The 19,103-nt window shown below is 40.6% G+C and overlaps 1 protein-coding gene across 5 annotated transcripts in view; it reads left to right on the forward strand.

Annotated features, from left to right (window-relative positions):
* The window catches only part of LOC105481369 (Rac/Cdc42 guanine nucleotide exchange factor 6), a 119,414-nt gene extending 101,285 nt beyond the window's left edge, over positions 1–18,129 (forward strand). For 2 of the 5 annotated variants that reach the window (XM_011740895.3, XM_011740897.3), the window contains 10 exons: positions 1,088–1,174; positions 1,962–2,040; positions 3,054–3,199; positions 4,263–4,400; positions 5,977–5,997; positions 7,207–7,300; positions 8,503–8,592; positions 11,564–11,663; positions 14,160–14,214; positions 15,470–18,129. In XM_011740895.3, the coding sequence (XP_011739197.1) occupies positions 1,088–1,174; positions 1,962–2,040; positions 3,054–3,199; positions 4,263–4,400; positions 5,977–5,997; positions 7,207–7,300; positions 8,503–8,592; positions 11,564–11,663; positions 14,160–14,214; positions 15,470–15,610 (951 nt within the window). In that variant the 3' untranslated portion in view covers positions 15,611–18,129. The remainder of the gene's footprint in view (positions 1–1,087; positions 1,175–1,961; positions 2,041–3,053; positions 3,200–4,262; positions 4,401–5,976; positions 5,998–7,206; positions 7,301–8,502; positions 8,593–11,563; positions 11,664–14,159; positions 14,215–15,469) is intronic. The other 3 variants (XM_011740896.3, XM_011740898.3, XM_011740899.3) reach the window with 3 other exon arrangements.
* The last annotated feature ends 974 nt before the right edge of the window (positions 18,130–19,103 follow it).

Here is a 19,103-nt window from a genome sequence, read left to right on the forward strand (position 1 = left end):
GAAAAAGAGGAAAAGCTAGTAAAACAGAAGAGGATGCTGGGAGAAGAAGAGGAGATGTCTGTAGAGGAAAACTAAGTGAGACAAAGATGTGAGAGAATGTGGAGCACTTGTTAGAATAGTTAGCCTGGAAGGGTTGCTCTTCTCAAATGGAAGGAAGGAGATGGAGACAGGCATAAGGATAATTTCAGCTAAGATGACTGGGCATGGAAGCTAAATGTAATTTTTGCGTATACTAATTGCATATCTGTTGAAGGGGCTCACAGCAGCCCTCATGTGTCGAGGTTTCCTCAGTGCCATTAAAAAAGTGTATGGGAGGCCAAGGTGGGTGGATCACCTGAAGTCGGGAGTTTGAGACCACCCTGACCAACATGGAAAAACCCCATCTCTACTAAAATACAAAATTAGCCAGGAGTGATGGCACATACCTGTAATCCCAGCTACTTGGAAGGCTGAGGCAGGAGAATTGCTTGAACCCGGGAGGTGGAGGTTGCGGTGAGCCGAGATTGTGCCATTGCACTCCAACCTGGGCAAAAAGAGCGAAACTCCATCTCAAAAAAAAAAAAAAAAAAAAAAAAAAAAAAGTGTGTCTACTTTTACATTTTACATAAATCCAATAATTATCTTGTTCTTAATGACTAAAGTTAATTTTATGAATATGACTTTAACACGTTAGAGCATACTAAATTTCTTATCACCTGAAAACCCCTTCATTTTGCCATTTTTTCAAAGTAAAATATATTTTCATTTTGTGAACCTGGAGACTTATTTTGTGCCCAGGTCTAGCACATCTCACTGGCTGCATAAACTGTGGTGACTCCTCAGGCTTTCATACATGGAAAGCAAGCATGGTTATTTGTATTTAATTGTTATGTATAGGAAGAAGAGTGATAAACTGTGGGTTTATATCCATGTCAAAGTAAAATTCAACTAGTTTTATATTTTCAAGTTGGGTATCTTTTAAAAAAATTATTGTTAACGTTTCAGTTGTTTATATAAGGTCTATGTTATAAGGCAGTGATTCCAGAAATTTTCAACAGATAAAATGTCCAATTCTGTTCTTCATGTGTTATTGTTCATTCTCTCTCAGGAAAAAGAGGAGCGGTACCTTATGTTATTTTCAAATGTCCTGATAATGTTATCTGCAAGTCCTCGGATGAGTGGCTTTATCTATCAGGTTAGTAGATTTCACATAAAACACATAGCAGACCCGCTAATGAAAACAGGTTTCCATCCAGATGCAGTATCTCCACTATGGCATTAAAAGCTCAAGCCAGGAGAACCAGAATGTTCTGACCCTTCATTGTAATTAAAGAGCTTGTAAGAGCAGATGTTCCTTAGATCAAAGACCTTTGTATTAGTATAATGAGTTTATCTTGAATATATCCACCGCTTTAGTTATGCACTAGGTTTTGCATGCATAAATGGAAACTAGATAAATTAGCAGCAGTATTGTACAGGCCCATGTCATTATTGCTGAGAAAACATAAAGCTGGGACCTGCTCCTATGTTTGTCTTATTATAGTCACAGCACATGATTCAGGCTTCTAAGAAGCATGTTATTCCTTAGGAAATTAAACGTCCCTCAGTCAACTCCCAAGATATAGAGCATTGTAAGTTACTATTGCCTGTTACATCTTGGCCTGACAATTAGTAGTTTTTATAACATCTGAGCCTTCACTTTTTTTTACTGATTCTTATGAAAATATATTAGAAAAGGAAACTGCTTTGTAAATCCTGATCTTATAGTTTAGGGTGTGTTAGCCAAACACAATCCACATTTTCCCCTTGCTTTCTTAGTCTGATTAAAATTTAGAACAGGGAATCATATTATCTGCTCTTGACATAGTGGAAAAATACGTCTAGCCATAATTTTGCAGTGCTGAGAGGGTCAGCAAATCTAAGTGAAATAAACAGAGACCTGTATGACTGCAGAATTAATGAGAATGTTCTTTTTCTAATAGGGAAAAATACCAATAGCAGGAACGGTGGTGACTAGATTAGATGAAATTGAAGGGAATGACTGCACATTTGAAATCACTGGTAGGTAATTTTCTCTTTTTCATGTAACTACTTCCAATTCTTTTTGGAATGAAGGGGAATTTAATAAATAAATGCCATTATTTTCAGTTACATAGGCCACGAGCAAATTTTACGCAGGCATGGCAAAGTATATTCCATTTCCTGGGATAATTAGGGTACAGCAATAGCACAGAGAAGTCTCCTCTCATTCAAAAGCCATGGCTTTGCCATTAGTTTCAATCTTCTGTTGCATAAGAGCTACTTGTGAGAGCTAAGGAATAACAAAATGGACTGATGTAAATGCAATTTTCTTCCCTTCTGTCATTTGTTCCCTGGTGGCAGAGGAGCCAAAGATATGGACTTTTATCAGCAATTTTATCATCAGCCCATGAGTTAGTAAGACTTGGTTATATTTCTAAAAAGTTCTGAAAAGACATCAAACTTTCTTCACAAATTGAGCATAATGCCAGGCTTCAGTAATTCTCCCTGACATTTTAGCTTATGATCCCTTTTGCCAGGCCTGTGTCATTTATATGTAGTGGCTTCACTGTTGGTGCTGATATGGCACAGTGGCTAAGACTGGGATCATGGCCTTACTCTCTTCTTTCCCAAGAAGGAGCCTAAGGTTTAGTATTTGCCAAAAGGTTGTAAATAGTCTTAATTGGATCTTGTTCCAACATTGATACTGGGGGAACCAGTACAATATTCCCACTTTAGACTTAACTAGATGGACTATGTACTTACGTTTTTGGATTGCAAGTTTGTATATAGTGAAGTTTTACACTACTTTTAAGCTTCTGTAAGCAGTAAAAATCAAGGACAGTTTTCTAAATCAGACATGAATATTTATTTACTTTATCATCACAGGTTATCTGTTTCTGCTGTAGAAATTTGAACAGGGTTATCCCATAGGTATGAAAACCCCTGAAAATACACACCCAAGTCCTAGTTGCATGAAGTGTATTTATGAATGGGAGAAGCTCAAGTTTTTCCTTGCCTTCTGTTTTCAAATTGATCATAATTGGGGGATGTAGGTAACGTGGTGGAGAGAATTGTGGTCCATTGCAACAACAACCAGGACTTCCAGGAATGGTTAGAGCAGCTGAACAGACTGATCAGAGGACCTGCTTCTTGCAGTTCATTATCCAAAACCTCATCGTCATCATGCAGTGCTCATTCCGTAAGTAGTCCATGTGTTCTGTCCAGAGATTATTGAGTCTTTCATCAACTCCTGCCTGCTGGAGACTTATTTAGAAGAAGCAACAAGCACACCCTCAGCCTTTTGGGCAGCCTATATTTGTAGATTTTGAAGTACAGTTAAACCTCACTCATTCTGATTTCTCATTATGAGGCCCATCCAAATTAATGAAAAGGTTTACTTAGAGGTGTGCAGTTCTGTTTGACAGTATTCAGGTACCCCAACTAACTGCTAGCAAAGTATTTCTAACCAGAAGTCCTGCTAAAATATTTTAATGATAAGCAAGGCTTATTTCAATCAGCAATGGTTACTCTCCTACTAACAATGGGCTAAGTAGAAACAAATAGTTTACCTCCCTAAGTACTTAAACATCTCCATGTCATCTCACTCATGCTCTCACATATGCTCAGTAACCTTCTTCAAAGGTAAACTTTCAGCATTGTCTCTTTCTGAGTTATCACAAATTTACACTTTGGAATTTGAATTGATGAGATTTTACTGTACTTGCTGAGTGAGATGGAAGATATACTGTGTTGTTTGTTAACATACAAACCTATGATGCCAAAATTCCAGTTTTGAGCACTGTGTGTTGTGGTCGGAAGAATATGGGCTTTGGCTTCAGATCTGGGTTCAAATCTTGGCTTTGCCAATTACTAGTTAGTTACTTCACTTGACTGAGTCTATGTTTTAGGCTGTTCTCATGAAATAATCTATTTAAGCACCTACCAGAGTGCCAAACATATCACTGAACTCAAATGTTGACTGCTACTCCATTTTCTTTCCTTACAGAGGAAAGAAAATTAAATTAATTAAATTCCAGATGAGAAAGAGAGGACAGGATCATGGAATGTTGAGTCAATTTTGTGCTGTTTCTTAGAGACCCCGTAATCTTGACTGGAAAGAGCCAGTTCTCAAACTGGAGACTTTTGTTCTTCCGTCTATCCCTTTCTATGGCTGTCTTTGCTGATCCAATGAAGCTATTGTTGTTCTCTCACTGTGTGGCACAAGGTCGGGTTCAGATGGCAGATTGCCAACATCTCATCAGACATTTTCCCAGTCTTTTAGCTCTACTGGACAGCCCCGAGGACCCTTGGAGCCTCCTCAAATTATAAAACCGTGGAGTTTAAGTTGTCTACGACCTGCACCTCCACTTAGACCATCAGCAGCACTAGGTTATAAAGAGGTAATTTTGCTACCTATGGTATAAAATGCTTCTGACAAGTTAATTTCATAGCTTGTTGCAAATAGTTCTGTGGGAATGTGCTAGAATTTAAGATAGGTGGTATATGTGAGTCAGTCTTGAATTGCTAGACTCAGTGATTTGTTTGGTTTCTTAATTTTCCGTTTCCCATTATCCATCTGCAAATATGTACTGAATATCTATAGGATCTATGTGCACTGCCTGAGTGTTCCCAGTCTCCTCCTGAAGTGCCTCTGGTTTACCTTAATGATTATTATGATAATTCTTTAGATTCATTAATAATGTACACAAATCTCAAACAAGAGCTACTTCATTGTAGTTGAGTTGCCAATGAAGCAGACCTAATTCAGCATTTGGGATCATTTTGATCAATTTGAACCAAATTAGTAAAGTGTTATGGGACCAAGCTATGAGTCCAAACTATAAAAGTGATATTTGCTTCAATTGGAATGAGAAAAGAATTTGATGAAAGGAGTGTCTTTTAAAAAGAGGCTTCTCAGAGACAACCTTAAAGGCCATTTGATATTTGGGTAGTGTGGGGATTTAAAGGTTTTGTGTATTTTTTTTTTCTCTAGAAGTTGCAGTCAGGAAGTGTCACTCACTAGCTTCTGTAACTGTGTGGAGTATTACTTTTCCATCCAAACAGTGGCGTTATCCCTAACCTGTCTCAAATCATTTCAGATTTCAGAAAAGATACTCATTTATTAGTAACTGTTCTTTAAATCAGTCTCGTTGGGTGAAGATTAAGTTTGTGACAGTTATGAGATGAGTCTTAGAATTATGGGGCAAAGGCAGCATATATTTCTAGATCAAATGTGTGTTTTGATGAGTGATGCAGACTCAGCTCCATTTTGAGTGTTTTGATTTAAACCACCATGCTTTTGTTTCGATTAATTGTTGCTACCAACTCTAAGTGCAGTAAAAATAAGACAATATTTGGACACTGGAGGATGTTTTGATCCTTTCAACTTGACATGATAGGACAAACAACCCTTGAACTGAATCTTTGTTATATAACTGTATTTAGAATTTGGTCAGGAAGCAGTCCCACAGATTTACTTTGGAAATTTACCTGCAATTCTTGCAGTCATCCAATTTTCTTCTTTGATTATGTAAACCAGGAGTGCCACTTCATAGTTACCTCGGTCTCCTTTTTAATGACGGATATTTTGTAATTATCAGTTACTAAGTTCAAATTAAGGTGAGCTTTGAAGAGTAAAGTTGACTTAATCCTTCACATAACTAATCTATTAAAACTAAGGCATGATCACTTCGTTTCTGCTGGGGGAAAAGAGTTATTAATATATTCCTACTAGATAGTATGTATTTCAGTTGTTTTCAGCATTTGTTATTCTGCACAGAACTGTATTCCTCAGGCTTTTGCATGATAATATTGCATCTGAAACTAATGTGGGAAATGTGATTATATTCCCTCTGTGTAATTTATGATAACACTAACATTTCAAATGTTGTTTTAGAATTATTGATAAGTGGATTTGGTCATTATAACCATCGACCTCTCACGCTCATCTTCTCTTTCTTTACATATTCATTTTAGAGGATGTCTTATATCTTAAAGGTAAGGGTAGAACAATATCTTTGGCTTACAGTGACATCATAATGCTGTGCTGTAACCTTTGATGAATGAAGCTTTCCCTTATGCTTGTTTTGTCCCTTGTTGTAATTGGTGGCTAAAATATGAAGATGCAATTCTGACATGTAAGTACTTTGTTGAAAAAGCAGGCTTGTGTGAAATACATATAAAAATGTCATAATGCCCTAAAATGCCCCATTTTCCTGCGTTTTTTTAAAGTGCTGCTTTTTCCTGTTATTTTTGTCATGTGAGAGTTTTTCATATCTGTCTTTTTTCAAGTATAAGTACTGTGGCTGAGTGAAATAAATTAAATGATTTGTTTCCTGTATTTTTAAGCTACTATTAATAATTAATATCCATGCTCCATGTATACACATTTCTTGGACAGTTGGGATAAGGTGATCATGAGAGATTTTTCCTAAGTCTAAGTTGCTAATCTGTTTACAGATTATTGGATTAAGGATTAAGGATATTGTCAATGAGTATTTTTTTGACCTGCTGGTTACTCATATGGCAAAAACAAATTCAATACATTTATTTTGTCTACTAGTTAAATACATGGCTTTATATATGAAAAATTAAGTTTGGCTGTGGGTGTGTTACTTCTAACCCAAAATTATTTATTAGGAAATCCTTCATTTGATTCTTCTCTCTGCAGAAAAATGACTTAGTCCCTCTGCCTTAGTTTTCCTGTCTCACAAATGGAAATTATATTCTTCTTTGTGGGACTGTTTCTAAGGCAGAATTATTTAAATAGCTCTGAAGCTCTTTGAAAAGTGATCAATACTACTTTAGTGGTTACAGTGGCTTAGTTCCCCTAAAACTGTATCAGTGGGGAATGTAAGCCAAATTAGGAATACTGTTACGTTTTTAGGGTGACATCCCTTACTTTCTCTGCAGATGGTTCCCTAAAGCCATTTGGCCTCCAGGAGAATCTGCCACGTCTTCAGTAGGCACACTCCACTCTTAGTCCCACCTGTGTGCAAATTGAGAGGATAATGTCATTGCCTCTGTTTTATTTAACCTTTTAGAGTTTATTGGAACCATTTTAATTGTGCATAGTGTTAAACATTGATGTACTCCTAACTGAGACTGTCAAAATAAGGGAGAGGAATCCTATTTAGTTTCACTCGTGTTTTTACTTTTGTTTTTGAGGGAGAATTTTAATTCATTAAGAAACCTCTGTCCTTACAGGAGTCTAGTAAAAGCCCTAAAACGATGAAGAAATTTCTTCATAAAAGGAAGACTGAGAGAAAACCATCAGAGGAGGAATATGTGATTAGGAAAAGTATGTGTTTTGTACTTTCTGAAAGTTGTTTATGGATAAATTAACATGAGAATCTTCTTTTATGTGAGCATTTATTTGAAAGCAGATGATTGGAGCAATTTTTTCTTGACATTGTCTTTTATATATAAAGAAGAATGCATGGAAAGCTTTGGTCACTTCTTAAACATTTGAATAAGCTTCTTACAGCTGCACTTCATGTCATCTCAGGCAGATGTCATCTGTATCATTTTTGTGTTGAGCATTTTGCCTCACCTGGTTTAGAACCTCTAAAGGGACCCATTTCTTATGGATACATTTTTTTCCCTCTTAGTTTCTGATACTTGAGATATTTTTCTCCAGGGAGATAGACTAAATAGACCCGAAGGCTGAAGTCCTTCCGGAAGTCACACACTCAGTGATGCTCACAGTTACTCAGGGAATCAGCCTGCCCACATCTAGAAACATGGCTTCATTTGGAGACAGACTGCAAAGTCGGTCAGCCAGTCGATATGGACATATTTGGCTATAAGGCTGTCAACAAGGTACTTAGGGACACAAGGTACTTTAGGACACATGTGAAGGAGTAAGCGGTGTCTCACAAAGAGGTGGCAGAATTGTGTGTATCAGCTGGGAATATAGTTTGGATAAATATTTGCTCCACCCCAGCTTTGGCATGCCTCACCCTCCACCCCACACCTGGTTATGCACATTGGCATGTTCACAGGGTGCTGCCATCCAGCCATGGCAAGAATGAGTTTGGAGTAGAAGAGGAGGGGGGAGGGAGAATGAGTGACTACACTGACTGGTTAGAAAATTGGGTGGGGTTAATGAGGGAAAGCTTCCTAAAGGTGAACCTTGAACTTTAAAGGAGAGGAAGGCTGGGGTATATCGATGGGAACTAAGCTAGCAACAAGCTCAGTGCTGTGATTTTGGCCTCACTGAGACCACTGACAGAACACCACCCCGCTACTCTGGTTCCCAGTGTAGAGCTCTGGGCTTCAGGAGTAGGCCCTCCACTAAGCTGAGCTCACTGAGGCTGACTCCAAAGCTCCATGAGGATGCTGTCACTCTTCTCCATAAACAGCGTTGGACAGCTCTTTCTCTTGCCTTTCACAAACTCTACTGGTCAGAGAAGCCTGTCCCAGGCAGTAGAGTGCACTGCATCATTTTGAGGGTCCAAAGGCATGTATCTATGAAAAGTCATGATGAATTAAATTTCACAGGTACAGCTGCTCTGGAAGAGGATGCTCAGATCCTTAAAGTGATCGAAGCCTACTGCACCAGTGCAAACTTTCAACAAGGCCATGGCTCAAGTAGGTTCCCCCAAACTACTTTCTCTAGTGAGTGACGTTTCTTCTTTACTGCTTAGTGTCTTTTAGAAAAAGAAAAAAGCAACCCAGATGGGTTGCAGGGTGTGGAAAGCAGGTGACTTAGTGCAGAGGAGTGGTGCAGGACTGCATCTTTCAGATAAGGTGGTTTTAGCTACCAAGCGGTTTGTTTACCCACTGTTGTTTTTCACCCAGAAAGAGAGATGCAAGAGTAAAAGAGTTGGAGGTGATAGAAGTGAAAAAATTTTTTAAAAGTTGTTCTCCTTTGAAGTACACAGATACCTTCACCAGCACTAGTTAGGAATTAAAGGGCCCAGAGAGTTCCTGTGTCTGTGAACTGATGCTAATCTCTTCTTATAGGCAGATTTGGAAAGGAAGTCAAAATACTATCTTTGATCAGCTGCATATTTAAACGAACAATCTTCACCAAACTCAAGTTTCAAAGTTGCTCTGAAAATCTGGAAATGTAGCTGCTTAGCAGAGGTTGTCCAAAATGTATACAATTTATCAGGGAGCTATTGGGTTAGGGTATTTCCCCAAACAACTTTCAGGTTACAAACGAAAGCGAGATAATATTTTCTGATTCATCTTTATGCTTTTTAAAAGCCAGGTCACTTCGATTATGTCTTTTGTCTCCCATTATTATAGACATTCAGAACACCTTTTGTGAGGTTTTTGCACCTACATAAGAAATGAATACTCCACAGCACTCCATTTTGGACAGCCAGTGACCAATCATTTGAATGTGGGAGGGGATTTCTTAGGTGCCTTGACATATTCTTTCAGAGTAATGCATCTCTAAGGCTGACATAAAGGAAGCATTCTACTGGGCATGATAGCTCACGCCTGTAATTCAGCACTTTGGGAGGCCAAGGCAGGCAGATCCCTTGAGGCCAGAAGTTCAAGACCAGCCTGGGCAACATGGCAAAACCCTGTGTTTACTAAAAACACAAAAGTTAGCTGGGTGTGATGGTGCACACCTGTAGTCCCAGCTACTTGGGAAGCTGAGGCAGGAGAATCGCTTGAACCCGGGAGGTGGAGGTTGCAGTGAACCAAGATTGGACCACTGCACTCCAATGACAGAGTGAGACTCCATCAAAAAAAAATAAAAGAGAGAGAGAGAGAGGAAGAAAGAAAGAGAAAGAAAGAAAAAGAAAGAAAGAAAGAAAAAAAGAAAGAGAGAGAGAAAGAATGAAAGAATGAAAGAAAGAAAGAAAAAAAGAAAGAAAGAAAGAAGAGAAAGAAAGAAAGGAAGGAAGGAAGGAAGGAAGGAAGGGAGGGAATTCAATGTGAAAGTTGACACATTTGGCCATGAAGAGAGGACTGTCACACTCTGCTTCACAGAGAAAACCTGGCTGTGGCTTTGGGCATGCACAGCTCTGATAACATGTTTCAAGGAACCAGGAGAGGAAAGTGAGGGCAGTTTTTGTTTTGAGAACTAGAGAAGAGAGGGGGTCAAAGAGATACCAGAAGCATCCCTTCTACAAAATCTGACCTCATCTCCTCTTGCACCACCTATTTTTACATTTGACGGAGTGGATGGGTCTGCAGCTGGGAGGTGCAGCCAGATATTCTGGCTTAAAAAGACACATCTTCACCCTTGCTCCCTACCCAACCTTTTACACGTGGAAGATGTCTGGCACTGTGCTTGTCACACAGCAGATCATTTAGCATTGTGGGGACCTCCTATCTTCTATCCCTCTCTAACTGGAAGTCCTGTTTCTCTAGAACTGACTACCGTCGGCTCTTACTGCATTCAGCCAGTCATTCAGTTGGCTTTCCACTTATATTCGTCCCTTGGTATCTGCAGGGGATTGGCTCCAGGACCCCCAGAGATAACAAAATCTGACAATGCTCAAGTGCCTGATGTGAAATCGTGGAGTAGTTGCGTATCACCTCCATACATCTTCCCATATACTTTAAATCATCTCTAGATTGCTTATCATACCTAGTAAATGTAAATGCTATGTAAATGGTTGTTATACTGCATTGGGTTTTAAATTTGTATTGCTTTTTATTTTTTCTGAATATTTTCAATGCACGGTTGGTTGAATCTGCAGATGTGAAACCTGCGGATATGGGGGGCCACCTGTATTAAGCACCTACAAAGTGCTAGGGACTGGAGAAGGCAGAGACACATCTCACCTCAAGAAAGGGGAGGTGGTCAAGTGAAGGCAGTGAGTGTACACACCTCTGAAGGAACTTGGCCTAGAAGTGACTCAGGGAGACCAAAGATTAAGCACTTGAGCTCCGAGAGGAAGGATCCAGAGTGAGGGAGGTGCAGGAGAGCTGTTTGGTTGGGCCCCCATGCCTGTTGTGTCACCTCTTCTGTCCCAGAGCCTGGAGACATTCTGAGTAGTGGACATCTGCATCTTTGCTGATGATGTGATAATCTCCAAACCTCACTCCACCCTTGATTAAAATGGTCTTAGGAGACATATCTACTTTACCCTATAAGACTGTAAAGAGAACAAATGGGAGTGATGATGTTTCTGAGGCCCTTAAAGCACATTGTGTTTCAGTGCAGTGCTACTGTCAACCTGACTTTTGCTACAGTGACAAAACACTGTAGCATAGGATGTAGTGTGTCCTTCCCTGGAGATTTGCAGGGAAGAGTGATCACTGGTCAGCTCTTTGCTCTGGAGGAGGCAAAACAGGAAAGAATGGAGGTCTTGGTTGTGGACAGGTATTACAGGGGCTCTTTTGCTTTATTTTTCTGAATGCAAAATGCTTCCCACCTTGGGAAGATTGAATCAGTATATTTGGCCATTTAGAATTCTCATGTCAGAAAAATTTAGTCAGCAAATGATGGGTGACTGTCCTCTGGGTGTAATGTGGCAACATGCTATGAACAAAGACCCTTCTGTAACAATAGTGGAAAGGAACTAACACCCACTATTTCTACTCTTCACTAGTAACTCTCCCTCCTCCTCCCTCTTGCAACCCTTGTTTGTAGGTACTCGAAAAGATTCCATTCCACAAGTCCTACTCCCTGAGGAAGAGAAACTCATCATTGAAGAAACCAGAAGCAACGGCCAGACCATCATGGAAGAAAAGTGAGTAGAGCAGGCAAAACCTTGCCTCGTTTATCTTGGAGCTGGCAAGAAGGTCTGGTAGGACGGTAGGGCACATGGAGAGCCTGTGATGAGGGACAACCCCTCCTTATCTGGGAATGTGGCCTGCTTTGCTGAGCATGCATTTGGGAGACTTTAGAGGGCTGCCCACTAACAAAACGAAAGAGGAAGGAAAGGCAGAGGTGACAGAGCCCTCCAAAGCAGCTCCAGCTGGCAGCTACCCTTGTAGCCAGCTCCCCAGCCATTAAGTTGCTTCTGAGCACATGGGAACATCAGTGCCCTGGATGGGTTTAGGAAGTGATTGGGAATTCCAGCCACAGAACCGATTTCCCTGCCCAGACAGATGCCACTCACATGTTTTGAGTCAGAAGCTGTGCTTTCACATATTTGACATCATTTAAAATCCTACAGCAATCCGGTTAGATAAACATTACTCTCACCACTTTCACAGATAAAGAAATTGAGGTACAGGAAGTTCAGGGAAATTATGTCTCCGACTTACCTTTACACAGTAGTGTGGGTGACCTAATGGGGGAAAATCAGGTTAAGTACCTTCTGGCTCATAAAATTAACACAAAGTAGCCAAATAATTCATTTGTCTAAACTTGAGTCATTTCTGAAGTCAGGCCTAAATTTGCATGGGACAGCATATTTCAAGGTGCTTGGCACTGTCAATGCATTTTACATCTGCTGTGTGAAGTGATACAGCAAAATGGTTAAGTACTTGGGCTCAAGCGAAAAACAGTGTGGTTCAGCTCCCAATTCTGCTACTCATTAGCTGTGTGACCTGGGGCAAGTTGCTTCACCTCTCTGTGCCTCAGTTTCCTCATCTGTAAAATAAGGATGATGGTAATGCTTTCAGCGTTGTTGTGAGGTTAAATGAAGTAAGTATAAAGGCTAGCACTCAATAAATAATGATAGTTAATTCTTATTATAACTATATTCATTTTTACAACTTTGTGAGGTTTTCAGAAAATGTGCTATTATCCCCATTTTGCATGTAAAGAAACTAAGACGAAGGGAGGATGAGAAGGAAACTGGTTCCCGGAGAACAGAGGACTAGTAAGTGGCAGGATCAGAACCAAAACTTAGATCTCCAAAATCTTTGTCCAGGGAGAGACCCAGAGAGGAAAAGGCTATTACGCAACCCAGCCAGGGTGCTTCATCCTTTTTTGGGTAATATTTGACTGGGATATTCCAGAAAGAATGCCTCTGACTTTGTGTCATGTGCAGTGGAGAACTGAAAAGGGCAATGTCACAGCACAGATATTGTAGAATAGGCAGTCTTCTGATACCTCTCATTATGTGATAGGTGATGTTCATTCCTGCCCCAAAGCTAGATAAATCAAAACCTTATGATGGGAATTGAAAACATCGAACTCCTAAAAACAGAGAGCAGAATGGTGGTTTCTAGGGACTGAGGGGAAAGGGGAAATGGGGAGATGTTGGTCAAAGGGTACCAAATCTCAGGTATGCAGGATGAATAAGTTCTGGAGAACTAATGTACAGTATATTGACTACAGTTGGCCCTCTGCTTGCATGGGCTCTGCATCTGTGGATTCAACCAACCCTAGATTAAAAAAAAAAAATTCAGATAAAATGGATGGTTGCATCTGTATTGAACATGTACAGATTTTTTTCATACCTAATAAAGGTTTTCTTTTTCCATCTTTGTTGAGGAATAATTGACAATGGTGTTCAATGTGATGTCTTGATATATGTATGCACTGTGTTATACCATATTGTTTTTTCCTAAGTCATATGGTATAACAACTATTTACATGGCATTTACATTGTATTAGGTATGATAAGTAATCTAGATATGATTTAAAGTATGTGGGAGGATGTGCGTTGGTTATATGCAAATGCTATGCCATTTTATATTAAGGACTTGAGCATCTGTGGATTTTGGTATCCATGGGGGTCCTAGAACCAATACCCCATGGATACCGAGGGAGGGAAGACTGTATAGTTTACAATGCAGTATACTTGAAATTTGCTAAGAGTGTAGATTTTGAGTGTTTCTGCCACACACATACGAAAGGTAACTATGTAAGGAGATGGATATGTTAATTAGCTTGATTGTAGTAACCACTTCACAATGTATACATATATCAAGACATCACATTGTACACCTTTGTCAATTATCCCTCAACAAAGCTAGAAAAAGAAAAACTTAGTGATGGGCCCTAGTCTCTTGTGTTTTGTTCACCCAAGCTGGGAAGTGAGTAGAAAAGGAGGAGGGAAGTATAGAAAAAGTGTAATGACATTGCATTTGGCTAAGCATGTGTGGTGGTGGTTGTTCTTCCACCAAAATGAAGAAGATGGAAGCCATTTAGAGCAGTACCATTCCCAATCAGCTAGAAAGTTCACTGTTTTTCAGGATCTGTATTTTTATAAAGTGGCTTTTATTGTTTAGTATTTTAACAGTACCTCAGTGCAAGCCATTTGTCTCTGAATTTTATCTTTATGTTCTAGGAGCCTTGTTGATACTGTTTACGCCTTGAAGGACGAGGTCAAAGAACTGAAGCAGGTAATAAAATATAAAAGTCATTTTCTTGGGTAACAGAACCATTCTCTTTTCCTTGCCTCACACTGCCCATGCTTTCAGGGAAGGCCTAGGAGGAAGGTAGCAAGGGGGCATTTTTATTTTCCTTGTGTCATCAAGGTAGGTTTTGTTTGTTGATTTTATCATGTAGCCTTGAATTTAAATTTCTGAGGCTTGCCTGTATTTCCATGTAGTAGTTCACAATAGAGTCCCAAAGTTAGTTACAACGTTCCTGTTCTCTGACATCCATAAACAGACTTTAAGAAAAGACTAGTCATTCATCAGTGTGTAAGTGTAAAGAGAACCATTAATCATGGTTTGTGGGCTTTTCTGCCGATGTGGTCCAGCATCACTGCCGATATGGCTCAGTGATGCACACTGTCACACTGTGCCTTGTATGTGAGGACTGACTGTATCTGATGACAGAGTGAAGGATGGATGGGAGGGGAGAGAGATCAGGGACTAGAAGACCACTTAGGAGGTTCTTACAAAACTCAGGGTGAGATCTGTCAGAGTCTTGAACTGAGGCAGGGCAATGAGGCTGGGGAGGAGGAAAATGAATGTAAAGGATGGCATATTGCAGAGTTTGAACCTATGGACAACGATAATGTGATTTTGAGATTAATATTACCCCCCTTCATGGGGATCAATAACCGCAGGAGGAGGAGAAGTGTGAGGTGTTGAGAGAGATACTGAGTTCACTTTAGGACCTGATTAGTTTAAGGTGACATATCTAGGTGGAAATACCAAGCTGCTGCCAGGTAATCTCAGGTACATGAGAGGATCACTTAAGCCCGGGAGTTTGAGGCTGCCGTGAGCCATGATTATGTCACTGCACTCCAGCCTGGCGATAGAGTGAGACCCCATCTCTCAAAATAACAATAATAATAAAAAGAAATACCAGGCTGGCAGTTGAGATTGTGGACCCGATTCTCAGGAGATGAGGTCAGTACCGGAGATATTTGGGAGTCCCCTTAATAGACACTTGGATTGAAAGAGAAGTGACACTAAGTGAAAAGCGAGTTAAATTAGAAGAGGGTCAGGGCAGGGAAGAAGAATCCAAAAGGTTTCCCAGAGACAGGCAGGAGGATCGACAGGCTGGTTTGTCATAGATGCTGAGGGAGGGAAGGTTGAGGAAGGAAAGAGAGTCAGTGATGAAAGCTGCCCCGAGGATGAGCAGGAGGAGCCCTTGGAAGGGCCCCCCTCTGTTTCGTAATCAAGAAATCTTTCCCCATCATAGGAAAATAAAAGAATGAAGCAATGCCTGGAAGAAGAATTGAAGTCAAGAAGGGACCTAGAAAAGCTGGTGCGGAGGCTTTTGAAGCAAACAGATGAGTGTATTCGAGCCGAGTCCAGTAGCAAGACCTCAATTCTTCCATAACCATCACTGTGCCACCGGGTGGAGTGTGCCTTCAGGCCATCTTGAAATGTCCCGCTGAATGATTTGACTCAGTTTGCTCACTTCTTTGGCTTTTGTTTTGTGTTTGAGTCTCATTCTCTCTCTCTCTCTCTCCCTCCCTCCCTTCCTCCCTCCCTCTCTCTTCTCTCTCTCTCCCTCTCTCCCCTCTGTGTGCGTGTGTGTGCGCACGTGTGCGCGCTTGGGCATTTGCTGTTGTTTGGTTATTGGTTGGCTGTTCATTTCTTTCTCAACAGGGTAAAAAGCAGGAGGTGGTGGTAGAAATGGCCCCAGAGTCTTTTCCATTCAGTGAGAAAGAGAAAGGGAACACAGGCCAGTTACTTCAAAGGTCTTCAGATTGCCTTCAGTTCACAGTGCCTCTGCAACAGCCATTGCCCTCAGGTCACATTCTTTGGGCTGGCTGCCCTTGCAAAGCAGCTGGCCAAGGCTTATTAAATGTGAACCCAACTTTTCCCCCAGTGCTTTCCTGTACCTGCAAGCCTCTTAGTACTTAATTTACTGAAGGCAGATATTCCAGACTATGGCTAGAGTAGGATGAAGGACAAACACATCTGCCCAGTGATCCAGCTGCCCTTCCTTAGACCATCACATGCCTCCCCTCAATCACAGGTTTTAAAATTACTGCCCTATGTCGTCTCTAAGACCAAGAAAACTGTAGTACCCTTATTCCTTTTATGTCATGTAAACTGTAACTCACGGGGGCAGAAGCTCTGGTCACCCACACCAACATCAAATCCATCAGCAAATTCTACTGGACAATCCCCCCTTTCAGTAGCAGAGTTGACCGCCTTTTCCCATTGCATGATAGGTTTCTTTCCCTCATCTTCTGCCTAGTGTGTAAGTTTTCTATTTCCCCAGTGCTTTTAGCCAGCCGTACCAAGTGGTGTGTAAACTAGTATGTATGTGCTTTGCTTACTTTTAAAAAAATGTAGTTAGACTGTGAGCAGTTACTTTATGTATGTTGCATATTCAAACTGTGACCTTTTATCCTTCAAAACAATCTGTATTAAGGAGATATTGTGCCCTAGTAGACAGCTTTCATTCACTTTATTACTCTCTCATATATGCTGTGAGAAGTTGTAATATTCATTGGCCTCTTTGGGTGGGACTCTAAGCAGTGTTTACAGAAATATGCTTCTGGTCCAATTTGTACATCCAGAACAAAAGGGCCCCTCTAATAGCTGTGTGCTGGATTATTTGGACTGATTAACTCAAATTGCTCATTGAATCGCACCATCCACTTTATCCCAGAAACTAGAACCGTGAGAAACCGGGTTTAGAAGACAGTCACAGAACAGCACACATCCAAATTCAGCACCGTTGAAAGTTGGCCTAAGGCTCAGTGCCACTCACCCCTCTCTTCCCCAAAGACAAGAGAAATTTGGCCAGATGGGGAAGGTCACTGGAAAGTGAGGCCAAAGGGCTGATCAAAATTGCCTTTATAATAAATTTGATGGATGCCTATAAGTGTGGGTTTTGCAAATGTTTAAAAACCAAACTTGAAGCCAGGCATGGTGGCCTACACCTGTGGTCCCAGCTACTCAGGAGGCTGAGGTGGGAGGATCATTTGAGCCCAGGAGGTCAAGGCTGCAGTGAGCTGTGATGACACCACTGCATTCCAACCTGGGTAACAGAGAGACACCCCTGTCTCTGAAAAAGCAAAACTTGAAGTTTGAAACCCCCAGCTTGCGAGGAGCCCTTTTTATTTTTGGTACTGAGACTCTCAAGGTCCCATAGCTATGTGGTACAGGGCTATTGTCTGCTTGCTGCACAGCAGAAATTATACCATCCACAGGAAATGGACTATTCTTGCAGTCCAACATCAGCCAACCACACACAGCCGTGTTTGGAAGCTGAAGAGTAAAGAAATTTCTAGGAATGACTGTTGTTCTGTTTTTTAGCACAGCCATTTAGATATAACATCCTTCACTTAAAAATTAAAAACATCATCACTACTACCACCACCAATAACAACATCAACACAGATCTTCACATCTGCCCATTCTGTGGTTAGTCAATGGCTTGCAATAAATGTGCAAACTGCATCTGTAGGAAACATTTTTGTGATTATGAAATACTTTAGTTGATTGCTGAAAATATTGAAAGGTCTTCATTTTGTAGCGATGTGTACATATGCATGTTTTGGGGACTTGGCCCTTCTGATGAGGGGCCCTCGGTACTCTGAGTAACAAAGCTTGTGCAGAGTGGTAACCATGCTTACACACTAAACAATAATATAAAGGAAATGAAGCCATGTTAACCTGAGAGCAGTGTCGCCATAGTTGTGTTGTTTACAATACTCTATAAATGGGTTCCTGTTGCCCTGTAATTAAACTGCTGCCCGTAGAGGCCTTTCGGTTCCTTTTCTGTCCTGTCCCTTCTTAACACAAGCTCAAATTTTCTAACTTGTTTTTATTTTGAAGACTTTTAAAATGGACATTTTCAATACATAAAAATAAACAGTGCTTTATAAAAATAAGTCTTTTGCTTCTTTTTTTGCTAGCCGGTGTGCAGAAAGATTTCTTGTGCTGTGTCAGCTTCCTCTCTCATTTCCCTCATTAGCTAGTCTGCTCTCACCAAGCCCTCTAGCCAGTCTCAGCCTTTTTCACTCAGGGCAGATGACATTTGCTCCCAACTTTACAGAGATAATACATGGCCTGAGATAGAACCTTCCTTAACTTCTCTACCTCTCTTCTTCTGGCCCAAACCTATAAACCTATAAACTATATCCCTGCTCACCATCTGCTTTTCAATATTAGAGAAAAATATATTTTCCTGCTCAAGTTTATCCCTTGATATTTATTCCTGTCCTGATTCCTCTTTGAATTTGGCAGAATTTTGTCAATCAGTGATAATCCTATATTTTGACCGCAGTTGGAATGCTGGTGTCAGCACTCAGGATGAAAATATTCGTTCCACTTAAAGATTGATGAGGTGGAAATTATCTGCTGCTCCACATGCATTCCTACCCCTTTTCTGTTTCTTTCCAAAAACATAAAGACTGAAAAATCCATTTCCCAGACTCCCTTCCACCTAGGGTTCTGGATAAAATGTGGGTTCAGATACATGTTCACTTCTGCCAACAAAATTTGGAAGGCTTAAGTTGGGCAGAGGCTATCTTCTTGGGGTTTGGTGGCCAGCAGGCGATTCCAAAGATGTGTTTGTGGCTTTTGTACTCCACATTCCAGTGTGTCTATTTACAGCTTTGTGAGTGAGAGACTGTAGTGGTGGCAGCAGCCTCCTAACATGTGGATCACAACTGCAGTGATATGACCTTGAAGCCATATGACCTTGAAGTCCAGTGGCAGCCTCCTGACTTCCCCCTACTTCCACTTCTGTAGCCCAGTGGTTTTGTAGACAACTAATTATCTTCCTGCATGAGATACCTTCAGTGGTTTATGATTCCTGCTCTGAGCCAATAGATAGAACATGGCACCTCATGTGTGCTAGGCACTGT

Source organism: Macaca nemestrina, chromosome X (genome assembly GCF_043159975.1).
Source record: "Macaca nemestrina isolate mMacNem1 chromosome X, mMacNem.hap1, whole genome shotgun sequence".
Taxonomy (NCBI): Eukaryota; Metazoa; Chordata; class Mammalia; order Primates; family Cercopithecidae; genus Macaca; species Macaca nemestrina.